Source organism: Lithobates pipiens, unplaced genomic scaffold, assembly GCF_037356315.1.
Source record: "Lithobates pipiens isolate NorthernLeopardFrog02 unplaced genomic scaffold, aLitPip1_a1.2 Scaffold_30, whole genome shotgun sequence".
Classification (NCBI taxonomy): Eukaryota; Metazoa; Chordata; class Amphibia; order Anura; family Ranidae; genus Lithobates; species Lithobates pipiens.
In genome coordinates this window covers 107350918-107364585 of record NW_027507791.1, presented here as the reverse complement: position 1 = coordinate 107364585, position 13668 = coordinate 107350918, and the positions used below count along the sequence as shown (strand labels likewise).

Here is a 13668-nt window from a genome sequence, read left to right as displayed (position 1 = left end):
TACGCATATTAAGGGGAACCCCGTACCCATATTAAAAAATGGAAATGTGTGTGGCCCCCAGGCCCTATATACTCAGAACAGCAGTATACAGGCGGTGCAAACAAGACAGGGACTGTCTAGATTTGTTGTGTTAAGTTGAATCTGTTTGTAATTTTCAACTGGTACATTTTTAAAATGTAGCTCAATCTCCTACAACTGACTGCAAGCTCTATTTAAAACGAGCAAGATAGTTATCTATATAGGTGGATATAGCAGTGTATACTGCATTCAGAGCACGCAGACAGCACGCATAATCTCCTAACACTGACTGAAAGCTCTATTTAAAACGAGCAAGATAGTTAGCTATATAGGTGGATATAGCGGTGTATACTGCGTTCACAGCACGCAGACAGCACGCATAATCTCCTAACACTGACTGAAAGCTCTATTTAAAACTAGACATGTGCAGAGTAAAATATTTCGTTTCGGAATTTCGTTTTCGTCTGAAAACTTAATTTATTTAGTTACTCCCGAAATTCGTTTTTATTTATTTCGTTTTTCGTTCAAAAATTGCATTCGTCCGAAAATCCACATGAATTACGGTCGAATCTGTCTTGGAAGGCTTATGGTGTCTGTCGAATGTATAAAGAAGATTCGACGGAGCTAACTATATAGCATACTTTAGAACCCTATTAAAGTCTATGGGACTCCAACGTTCAAAATCTAAAGTGCTAATTTTAAAGGCTAATTTGAAAGTTACTGTCCTAAAAAGTGTTTGGGGACCCGGGTCCTGCCCCAGGGGACATGTATCAATGCAAAAAAAAGTTTTAAAAACGGCCGTTTTTTCGGGAGCAGTGATTTTAATAATGATTAAAGTGAAACAATAAAAGTGTAATATTCCTTTAAATTTCGTAGGGGGGGGTTGTCTATAGTATGCCTGTGAAGGGGCGCATGTTTCCCGTGCTTAGAATTGTCCCTGCACAAAGTGTCATTTATGCAGGAAAAAAAGTCCTTTAAAATCACTCGCAGCTATAATGAATTGTCGGCTCCCGTAATACGGAGAACACTCATTGAAAGTCATTGATAAAAAAATAAATAAATAAATAAATAAAAAAGCGTGGGGGTCCCCCAAATTCAATTTCCAGGCCCTTCAGGTCTGGTATGGATATTAAGGGGAACCCTGCCTCAAATTTAAGAAAAAATTTGACGTGGGGTTCCCCCTAAATATCCATAACCAGACCCTTCAGGTCTGGTATGGATATTAAGGGGAACCCCGCATCAAATTTAAAAAAAATTTGACATGGGGTTCCCCCTAAAAATCCATACCAGACCCTTTATCCGAGCAGGCAACCTGGCAGGCCGCAGGAAAAGAGGGGGGGACGAGAGAGCGGCCCCCCTCCCTCCTGAACCGTACCAGGCCACATGCCCTCAACATTGGGAGGATGCTTTGGGGGTCCGTGACCCCTCAAAGCACCTTGTCCCCATGTTGATGAGGACAAGGGCCTCATCCCCACAACCCTGGCCGGTGGTTGTGGAGGTCTGCGGGCGGGGGGCTTATCAGAATCTGGAAGCCCCCTTTAACAAGGGGACCCCCAGATCCCGGCCCCCCCCCTGTTTGAAATGGTAAGGGGGTACAAAAGTACCCCTACCATTTCACAAAGAAAGTGTAAAAAATGTTTAAATAAAACAAACACACTTTTTAAAAATTCCTTTATTAAAAATAAAAAAAAGATTCCAGCGGCGGTAATCCACTCTTGCTATCCAGCGACGGACGGTCAGCTCTCCATCGATGTCTAATGTCATCCAGCGCAGCGCAGCATCCTTCTTCTGTCTCCTCCACGGAGACACTGGAGGCATTCCGGCGCTGACGTTTCTTATATACGGAGGGCGGGGCCACCCGTCACCTGACCCCGCCCCCCTCTGACGCAAGGGGAAACCCGGGGTTCCCCGTGACGTATGGGTGACCCCGCCCCCCTCTGATGTAACGGAAACCTGCCTGTGTTACATCAGAGGGGTGCGGGTCACCCCTACGTCACAGGGAACCCCGGGTTTCCCCTTGCGTCAGAGGGGGGCGGGGTCAGGTGACGGGTGGCCCCGCCCACCCTATATAAGAAACGTCAAGCCGCCGGAATGTCTGTAGTGTCTCCTCCACGGAGACAGAAGAAGGATGCTGCGCTGCGCTGGATGACATTAGACATCGATGGAGAGCTGACCGTCCGTCGCTGGATAGCAAGAGTGGATTACCGCCGCTGGAATCTTTTTTTTATTTTTAATAAAGGAATTTTTCAAAAGTGTGTTTGTTTTATTTAACCATTTTTTACACTTTCTTTGTGAAATGGTAGGGGTACTTTTGTACCCCCTTACCATTTCAAACAGGGGGGGGGCCGGGATCTGGGGGTCCCCTTGTTAAAGGGGGCTTCCAGATTCTGATAAGCCCCCCGCCCGCAGACCTCCACAACCACCGGCCAGGGTTGTGGGGATGAGGCCCTTGTCCTCATCAACATGGGGACAAGGTGCTTTGAGGGGTCACGGACCCCCAAAGCATCCTCCCAATGTTGAGGGCATGTGGCCTGGTACGGTTCAGGAGGGAGGGGGGGGCGCTCTCTCGTCCCCCCCTCTTTTCCTGCGGCCTGCCAGGTTGCGTGCTCGGATAAAGGGTCTGGTATGGATTTTTAGGGGGAACCCCATGTCAAATTTTTTTTAAATTTGATGCGGGGTTCCCCTTAATATCCATACCAGACCTGAAGGGTCTGGTTATGGATATTTAGGGGGAACCCCACGTCAAATTTTTTCTTAAATTTGAGGCAGGGTTCCCCTTAATATCCATACCAGACCTGAAGGGCCTGGAAATTGAATTTGGGGGACCCCCACGCTTTTTTTTTTATTTATTTTTTTATTTTTTTATCAATGACTTTCAATGAGTGTTCTCTGTATTACGGGAGCCGACAATTCATTATAGCTGCGAGTGATTTTAAAGGACTTTTTTTCCTGCATAAATGACACTTTGTGCAGGGACAATTCTAAGCACGGGAAACATGCGCCCCTTCACAGGCATACTATAGACAACCCCCCCCCTACGAAATTTAAAGGAATATTACACTTTTATTGTTTCACTTTAATCATTATTAAAATCACTGCTCCCGAAAAAACGGCCGTTTTTAAAACTTTTTTTTTGCATTGATACATGTCCCCTGGGGCAGGACCCAGGTCCCCAAACACTTTTTAGGACAGTAACTTGCAGAATCTTTTCTCTCTGTCAAATCTTTTTTCTCTGTCGAATATTTTCTCTATATAATCTTGGACTAATAGAGGTAAGGTTAAGCACATTCGACCACAGGTTCTATAGACAGATTGTTATCGTCAGAGTCATGTCGAATCTCCTATTCTATATCGAACTGTTGTAACAATGAAAACGAAAATAAAGCATTTATTTATGTCGGATCTTTCGTTTTTCGGATTTTGTGCTTTCGTTATCGTTTGTCAAAACGAAAACGAAAATAGCTGAAATTCGGACGAAAATGCATTCGGACGAAAACGAATGCACATGTCTATTTAAAACGAGCAAGATAGTTAGCTATATAGGTGGATATAGCAGTGTATACTGCGTTCAGAGCACGCAGACAGCACGCATAATCTCCTAACACTGACTGAAAGCTCTATTTAAAACGAGCAAGATAGTTAGCTATATAGGTGGATATAGCGGTGTATACTGCGTTCAGAGCACGCAGACAGCACGCATAATCTCCTAACACTGACTGAAAGCGCTATTTAAAACGAGCAAGATAGTTAGCTATATAGGTGGATATAGCGGTGTATACTGCGTTCACAGCACGCAGACAGCACGCATAATCTCCTAACACTGACTGAAAGCTCTATTTAAAACGAGCAAGATCGTTAGCTATATAGGTGGATATAGCGGTGTATACTGCGTTCAGAGCACGCAGACAGCACGCATAATCTCCTAACACTGACTGAAAGATCTATTTAAAACGAGCAAGATAGTTAGCTATATAGGTGGATATAGCAGTGTATACTGCTTTCAGAGCACGCAGACAGCACGCATAATCTCCTAACACTGACTGAAAGCTCTATTATAAAAGATAGATATATCGCTAGCTATATAGGTGAATATAGCGGTGTATACTGCGGTCAGGGCACGCAGACAACAACCACTACAGAAGAGCAAGAACTAAAAGTTGGCCGATAACGATCGGTGTATACTGTGTTGAAGGTACACAGAACACCCACTAACTGCTACAGACGCCAACACACTACACAAGGCCACCGCGCTGGCGGCCTTATATAGTGTGGGGCGTGTACTACACAGCCTGAGCTATGATTGGCCACAGGCATCCTGCCTGTGGCCAATCATGGCTCTCCTCGCTGCCGGCGCTGTGATTGGCCAAGCATGTGGGGTCACAGTGCTTGCTTGGCAATTAATGAGCCAGAAGGGCACTGTGCCATTGCAGTGCATTGTGGGCCGTGAGCACCACACAAATTTGGTGCAAACGGCCCATAACGTTCGGAATTCGTATGTTCGACTCGAACACGAAGCTCATCCCTAGTGAGGGACTCCTTTGTGCTCCCATACTGCCTGATTGTTTGGATCTCGCCACTTATCCTCCAAGTGTTCAAACAGCTCTTCTGAGATGACTCGTATCCCATGGCTACAAAATGGTTAAATTACCATTGCAGATAGGACAGCTTGCACAAGGGTGGCTCTATCTATTTCTGAGAGGTAAATAAGCATCTGGTGCCCTGTGCACTGCGGTTAGTCCTAACTGGTGGCCACTGCTGTGGTTCTGACAGCACTACCTGCAGAAAGTCCTTTGGCTCCTGGCTGGGCATGTCTTCAAGTAGTGGTAGTCAGCTGGCTGGTTCAGCAGCATCTTAGCCTCAATAGGAGCACCAAGCTTGTGCTCTACCATTGATCCTGGCTGGCCCATCCCAGGGCTTGCAATTCCTCTGGTTGTTCCTCTGGTGGCAACACCACACCTCCTCCGCTGCTGGGTTTTCCTCTGTATCTTTCCTCAAAGCAAAGGTGCTCGACTGTCTGCTACTCTCCCCTGGAGCTATGACATAGCCCAAATATCCTGCCATGGAAGAAGGTTGGTGAAACTTTAACATGGGCACTGGTATGCTTGATAACCCTGTTTAGAATACCATGGTTGTCCACCCGCTGATGGACAAATTCTTTTTTGGGCCTAGAAACCACAGACAGGCATGAAGCTGCTAAAGTCTTCTGAGACTAGCGAGCCTCCATGGGGCAATTCAACCCCAAAGCCAAAGAGGGAGATACCCCTCAGCCCCCACGGAGGCATATGGCAGAGCAGAGACTTACTACTGCAGCCTCACTTTAGACATCCATCCACATCTCTAAGTCAATGCTCCTTAGTGTCTGTTGTTAAATCAGCAGCTCACCGGCCAAAGGGGTAATTTTCGCTGACACCTGGCCACAACTTGGGCATGCAGGCCAGTTTTCCCCTACTGATCTCGTCAGGCAATAGGCCAAACCTCCTGGTGACTAGGACCTTAAGTTAATCTCCAAGACTTACTCAGTATCAGATGGAGGGGTATTCTGCTCAGATGACATATTGCAGAGCAGTGACGAAGACAGGAAAGTCTCACTACTCTATCTTTGCTCTCAATCTGTTGTTGCAAAATGGTGACTCCTCCCCCCCTAACCTTTGGTAGGGAAATCAGCCCAGTGGGGGAGCTCCCAGAGCCATGTGTGACATAATGGGATGCATGGTCAGTGACATTAACTACTAGGGACCAATATATGTAACGTGTAGTCTTTTTTTTGTAGTTTATTTATTGCGAGCCCCACCAAGGATCCTGACCATAGACAGAGTGGCACACAGTGAGACTACAGTCCCTAAATGAACCTGAGGGTAACCCAGCCTGGCATAGCCAGAATATAGTAGTATTCTTTTCCTGTATCTCCCCCTTCTATTTTCTGGTCACTTTCCCCTGTTCAGGAGGCATCACCAGTTATAATCTAACTAATTCTAATCTAACTCTATACAGAGAGCAAAGGTTTTTCTTCTTTACTAACATATTGATAAAATTAAAGATGACCATAACACATATTGTGAGGCATAACTTTTGTAAGGTTGCGAAAGTCTTTAATTGCAGCTGTAACTAGATGAGTGCAGTAAATAGAGAACAGAGCTGAGACCTGTGCCCAGAGCCAGGGTATAACATACGGTAGTTCCTTTTAGTTTCTTTCCTTCCTCCAGAAATGGAATGCTACACTTTTTACCCCTTGCATGGGGGAAGTCTCCCAAAGGAGAAAGCCCAAATAATAGTGTCCCCTCTCAGGGGGCCATCCAGCAGAAGAGCAAACAAGCAACCCACACCCCATCTATTTATAACCTGAGCCTTAGGGAACTACATACAGTCGGGTTTCCCTACTCAGGTACCCAGGGGAGGGTTTGCAACTAAAGAGTTCTTTATCAGGACATTACCTCTGTAGAGGCCCAGATGTATTACCACAGGGACTAGTCTTGTGCACTAGAAAACAACAAAAACAAGAGAAGGGCGCACCGACCTAGTGCAACTCCATGATAAACATTTATTAAAGAATAAAAAGTGATACACAAGATACTCACAAACGTATGTTGTATATGCACATGTCAAAACGTAATGTGAACAAGTTGCCTCTAGGACTGCTGAAATGCTCCGGAGATGCAAGGAGACCAGAAAGTGTCCATGAAGGCTAGGCTGACGTGTTTTGTGAGGGAGAACCCTCTTCCTCAGAGCCAAAAGAGCAAATGACTCACCATACATTTATATATGTTTAAGTACACAGTTGGGACTGCCTACATTAGTAGGCCCCATTCCTCATACATCACTGGTGGTTTGTGTCCCTCCAGGATCCAAACTTAGATTGCCATCCTCCTTCTGTGACAGGAATGCCAGCAAATAACATATAGTTTGCAATATAACAAACATAGTAGTAAGTACATAAATTCATATATATATATATATATATATATATATATATATATATATGCATCTACATCAGATACCATGACTATGTATTCTAAGTAAAAGGCTACCATCAGTGTACCTACCATCACCTCTTCAAAAGGGAAATGTGGTTCCAGCATTTTAATGTATATTGATGTATTCAGAGGTATCCCCTGGTAATCCCCACTGGCATATTCGTTACAGTGGAGGCGCCTAAGCCGCTGTCTCAGGCCGGCTCCCACATCCGTGCAACACATGCTTAAATTGTAGACCCGGAAGTGTGGGCAGATCTGCGTTCCACCGACATGTCTGTCTCTTCCGGGTATCCGGTGGCATCACATCCAGTCTCGTCTAGAGACCAGCCTGTAGTGGATGGTATAGGCAGCCAGAGGCAGGGTTGGACCTGATATCTATTAACTCCTGCCTCTCCCCAAAGCTGGAGATGTGCACCTACAAGGGGCAATCCAAAACTAATAATAATAACAACATGGCAAGCACACTGCATTCTTGCAGGAATATGGAATATGGAGGTCATTCATATTCGGATAGGATCTATAAAGAATGTTAGAGCCATAGGCTTACTACAATATTCCTGTGAGGGCAGCAGGACTCTACGCACTGATAATAAGGATAAAAATATACTTTCTCCCCTTGAGCATAACACCTGACCACAGGAGAGTTCCTTTTTTGGGGATTTGTGGCTGGGTTCACACCTATGCGAATTGGATACGGGTTTCCCCACAAAAATATAAAACAAAAAAGTTTTGGATATATGTACACTTTTACTGTATATTTGAATTTAATACCATTCATGCATTATCATGAGGTACTGTTTAAACGTATACATTTTAAATGTATATATTTTTTAAATATACTCATATAATTATTTGTATTCTCTTTATAATTTTATAATTTTTTTTTTGTTTTTCGTTTCTTTTGCAGGCAACGTAGTTAATGGAACTATTGGAAAACAGATGGTTGACACTCTTGTAGAATCTTCCAGCAATGTTGAAATGATACTTAAGTTCTTTGACATGTTCCTAAAGCTGAAAGACCTAACTAGCTCTGATGCATTCAAAGAGTATGACCCAGAGGGGAAAGGTATTATCTCCAAAAAGGAGTTCCAAAAAGCCATGGAGGGGCAAAAACAATATGCACAGTCTGAAATTGAATTCCTTCTCTCTTGTGCTGAAGCAGATGAAAATGACATGTTTAACTATGTTGAATTTGTAGACAGATTTCATGAACCAGCTAAAGATATTGGATTTAACGTGGCTGTTCTGTTGACTAATCTCTCTGAGCATATGCCAAATGATTCACGACTCCAGTGTTTGTTGGATCCTGCAAACAGTGTACTGAACTACTTTTCTCCATACTTGGGTCGTATTGAAATAATGGGTGGAGCAAAAAGAATAGAGAGAGTATATTTTGAGATAAGTGAGTCAAGCCGGACACAGTGGGAAAAGCCACAAGTCAAGGAATCCAAGAGACAATTTATTTTTGATGTGGTCAATGAAGGCGGGGAACAGGAAAAAATGGAGCTTTTTGTTAATTTCTGTGAGGACACAATTTTTGAAATGCAGCTGGCATCTCAGATTTCTGAGTCAGACACAGCTGATAGGCCTGAAGAAGAGGAGGAGGAGGAACCTCATCATCTCCTTGAAGTTGGTGAAGAAGATGAGGAAGAAAAGTCTTTGGAATCTTCTTCTGCTTTTATTGTAGCTTGCACAGCACTTAGGAAAAACACTTCAGATTTCTTGAAAATGCTAACTTTAAAGAACATTAGTAAACAGTTTAGGAAGGTGAAAAAAATGACAATTAAAGAATTAGTGAAAGTTTTCTTCTCATTTTTCTGGACTCTATTTGTTGGTTTGTTCCAATTTGTGTTTACTATAGTATGGGGCATATTCCAGATACTTTGGAGCACTGTGTTTGGAGGTGGCTTAGTTGAAGGGGCCAAAAACATTAAAGTTACCAAAATATTAGGAGACATGCCTGATCCCACTCAGTTTGGAATTCACGACGATGTCTTGGAAAATGAAAAAGGAGATGCCCCTGAACACACTTTATCAGCGGAACTTGCCCATCTTGTAAAAGGAGAGAAAGGAGAGATTGATATCCCTGATATATTTGGTTTACATACCAAAAAGGAAGGCTCTAAGCATGGTCCAGAAATTGGCCTAGGTGACTACTCTGAGAATGTAGGAACAGAGAATACAACAAGCTTGGAAAGTGCTGTCCACAAACAAAGAAAAGCTCTTGTGAGTATATTACAATATTTTTTTTTCTTATTTTGTTATTTCCATGAATTATTTGTCTTCTGCAAAACTGTTTTTGTTGTCCCTAAAATTGCTTTATAATTGACTCTCTCTAGATCTATTAATATTTTACTTTAACCGGTTCCCGACCGGCTCAGGTTTATATACTGTGGCAGAATGGCACCGGTGGGTGAAACCCTGTACGGTGCGTCTTCCCCTTTAAGAGGGGCAGAGGGCGCGTGGGCTCACTGTATGGCAGGGGACTGATGCGCGATCACGTGCACGAGAGCCAGCACGAGGATTTGTGCATGTAGACACACAAATCCTTGTTCTGTCAGGGGAGACATATTGTTTGTTCCTACTAAGTAGCAACAACGATATTTTTTAATGATATTTTTTCAAAAATATCAGATATAAAATATAAAAAATACAGAAGGAAAGGAAATGTCAAACAGTTGGCAGAATGTGATAAGTACAATCATTAAAGAAGCATATAACATAGGCCAAAGCCTAGAGGTAGGGTTACAATGCTACCAACTTAATAGGATCACAAAATGGCAATTGAATAGGTCATGAGAAGGAGGTAAGGAAGGGGGGAGGAGACCCAGAGAGTGGGTGACACAAACAAAATGATATTTCACACAATAGGAATTATTGCTCACTGGGTCTAAAATTAGTGGGGTCCCAGGAGCGCCAATACTAGACAAAGGCACTCTGTGGGAGTCCCACCTAGGGGAGAGGAGGGGGGGCACCATGGAATCATTAAGAAAATATGTTAACAGTGTTGGGGGGGATAGAATATTTAGCATACACACTTAGCCCTTGTATACTCAGAGATTCCAACGGAATGTGTCCGATCGGACCGTTCTGTCGGATATTCCGACTGTGTGTGGTCTACATCGGACTGTTTCCGTCGGAGTATCCGACGAACTTGTTGGTAAAATTTTCCGACAAAATGCTCCGATCGGACATACTCCGATCATGTGTAGGGAATTCCGATCGGACAAAGTGCCACGCATGCTCAGATCAAATTCCTACACCAAACCTATTGGCTACTAGCGTGAACGTAGTCCCGTCGTAACGAAATAACGTAATCACGTCGGATTTTCCGACAACTTTGTCCGACTGTGTGTATGCAACAGTTTCAGACAAAATCCGTCTGACAAAATCCGACGGATTTGGTTGTCGGAATCTCCGACCGTGTGTACAAGGGCTTAGGAGGGTGTTGTACTACTAGTAGGTAAAAGAATAGTTCCAGAATTAAGCTCTGAGTGGTCCCACAAGTCCCAAATCTTCGAAAAATTAGGAAGTGTATCATGGACAATCGCAGTAAGGTGTTCCTTTCTGTGGATCATTTTCAATATTTGTAGTACCTGTGAAAGGGTGGGTGGAAAGGGGGACAACCATCTCAAGGGTATAGCCCATTTTTCTGCCAAAAGGATAAAGCTAGCCAGTTTTTGAGTATGTCTGGAGATGAAACGGTACACCCAGAAGAAACGGAATCGGGTCTAAAGGGAGATTGGTTTCAAAAAGGTTTTGTAAGTGGATATGTATAGAGGACCAAAAGGGTTGAATAATGAGACATTCCCAAAAATTATGAAAACGGGAGCCAATGTCGCCCTGGCATCTCCAACACACCCGGGGAACCTTGGAATCATATCTATGTAAAATCTCTGGGGTTCTATACCAAAACATCAGTATCTTATAGGTCGTCTCCCTCTGCTTCATGCACCGTGATGATTTGGAAGCAGCTTCCCATATTTTCTGCCATTGAGGAATGGGTCACTTGATAATCTGTGACCATTTCTGCATGTAGGAGTGGTATGTGTCAGTGAGTGAAGAAGCTTCATGTAAATATCTTTAAATGTCTAAAATAAGATGGGCTTGGTATGGGCCCTGAGCACAAAGAAGTTCAAATGGAGTGGGCTTATCCAGGGTGAGGGTATGGGACTTAGAGTTGAAATAGTGTTTAATTTGGAGATAGGAGTAGAATAGTAGTTTAGGGACCTGGTGTTTTCGCTGAAGTTCATCAAAAGGCAGGAGTGTGTTCGTGAGTGGATGTACAAGATTTCGGAACTGAAAGATTCCAGCCCATGTCCATTGGAGCATTCGGGTATAGGATAGACTATCTGGTATGTCAGGGTTAAACAGCACATTTAACAGGGGTGGGCATGGAGATAAGAGGGAGACCTGTTGAGGGCATTTATTCCATATGGAAAGAGTAAATACCATCGGGTGCAAGCAAAGGTTCTTAAATTGGATTATGGAGGTCTCCAGATCCATCCAAATCATAGCGCAGGGGTGGACCGGGCTAGTGATGCTCATTTCAATTTCCGACCAGATACTGGATGCCATTCTAGAAGACTAAGCAATGATCAGATGGTTAGCGAAATAGTATTTAATGAGATCTGGAGCTCCCAACCTACCTCTGGGCCTAGGGGTCAGTGTGACAGATTCAATGGGCTTTGTAGTGCCAGATGAAAGGAATGACCTCTGGGTAGCTTTGAGCTGTGACATTGGGATGGGGATCGGTAGGGTTTCAAATAGATAAAGGAGTCTTGGCAGAATAGACATCTTCAGGACATTGATGCGACCCAAGAGAGAGAGATGGGATACGTTTCCCACTGTCACAAGAGTCGGTCAATGTTGAGGAAGAGTGGGGGGAAGTTGGCCTGATAAAGGGCTTAATATGAGGAGGTTAGATTAATCGCTAAGTATTTAAGGAAGTTCAGGCACCAGTGATAGGAATAGTTCTATTGTAGGATGGTGAGATCTGAGGGTGGGATGAGTATTGGTAGGGCTTCTGTTTTGCTTGTGTTGATCTTATATCCCGAGAGGAGGCTAAATTCTTTAAGCAGGGTGTGTAGGTTGGGAGAAAAGTGTAAGGTCTGGTTAAAGTTAGCAGAATGTCGTATGCGAACAAGGACAATTTATACTCGTTCTGACGCAAGGAGACTCCTTGGATATCAGGTTGAATGCTGGTGGCCACAGCCAGGGGTTCCAGACAGAGAATGAAAAGTAGGGGGGATAGCGGACACCCCTGCCTGGTACCGTTATTCAAAGAGAAGGATGGCGATAAGTAGGAGGGTAATTGAACTTGGGAGGAGGGTCGGGAGTATAGAGCGTGTTGTGCAGCTATGAAGGGGCAATCTAAACCATAGTTTGGTCTATGAGGTCTATGGTGCATCTTGTGTTATTGCCTGCATGTCTGGCTGTCACAAAGCTTACCTGGTCTTTATGTATGAGTCTGCGTATTAAGTGGGATAGTCGATTAGCTAGGATCTTTGTAAATACCTTGTAATCGGAGTTAAGTAAAGCAATGGGCAGGGGGGGGAATGAATAGACCCACTAAGGGGTAGTCGGCCAAACAGGAACATCAGGAGGCAAAACAAAATTAACGTTTAAAGCTGTAGCCAAGTGAAAGGTTCCTCAGGTTTTGAATCTGGAAGATAGACGCCTCTGAGGTGTGAAGAAGGACTTGAATGGTTTCTGGCTCACTGGGGTCTAGATGTGACCCCGAAGCTGTTGGTGGCTTTGGAGTGGCAGGAAGCGGCACAGGATCCTCATCAGGCAGAGGTGGTAGGCCCAAGTTGTGTAGAAAGGTAGCGCTTTCCTGGAGAGGCAAAAGGGAAACCCCCAGCGATATAGGATTTTGTGGGTCTGTAGGTGAAGTGTCAGCGGGCGAAGATTTCTTCGTCTTGCCAGGGTGATAGGTGAGCGATCACTGAAAATCTGGATCCTAGACCCTTTGAAATCAAGCCTGGATTGGTTGTGGGTGGCGATTGTTAAAGCCTCTTTGCTGTCATAGTAGTGAAATCTGACAATCACATCTCTCAGGTTGGCTCCAGCCGGGGGTTTATTGGCTAGAGATTTGTGCATCCTGTCTAAACACCAAACAATATCAAGAATTTTAGGGGCTACCACATTAAACAAGCTCAAGAGATAGGAACGGAGGTTTCTGTCTTCTACTGAATATGAAAGGAGAATCAGGTAGAGCTATACCCTTAAATTTACTATATATATCTCAATATACAAAACTCTTTGCTCATTAGTGTTAATAAATAATAAATTAATTAAATTATTCCTTATCTGTGCAATGAGCTAAAAAATTATTCATCCATGCATTTGACTAAAAGATTATTATAGACTGTGCATCCAATAACGGGGCCTCATGCCCATATAATGACAAAAAGTGCGAAAGAGAAAAAAAAAAAAATATATATATATATATATGTTGTTGTATAATAGGTAAATGTACCCAAATCTTAAATCAGCAATAATACCCAGTGGTGCTATCAGAAACCACCAAATTTAAGTTAAAATTTGCGAAGTGAAAAGACCCAAAAAGTCCTGTGAAAAATCCAAAGATCTGAAAGAGCTAGTGAAAAATCAAAAAACTAAAATAAAAATAGAATTCAAATCATCCTGTCCTTTTATCCTATGAACATAGGGTGTC

At 43.5% G+C, this 13668-nt stretch overlaps 1 protein-coding gene across 8 annotated transcripts in view; it reads left to right on the top strand.

Moving 5' to 3' along the window:
• RYR3 (ryanodine receptor 3) overlaps nt 1-13668 on the top strand; it is a 1008486-nt gene that overhangs the window by 856405 nt on the left and 138413 nt on the right. For all 8 annotated transcript variants that reach the window (XM_077464742.1, XM_077464741.1, XM_077464740.1 and 5 more), the window contains one exon: nt 7897-9215. In XM_077464742.1, coding sequence (XP_077320868.1) covers nt 7897-9215 — 1319 coding nt within the window. The remainder of the gene's footprint in view (nt 1-7896; nt 9216-13668) is intronic.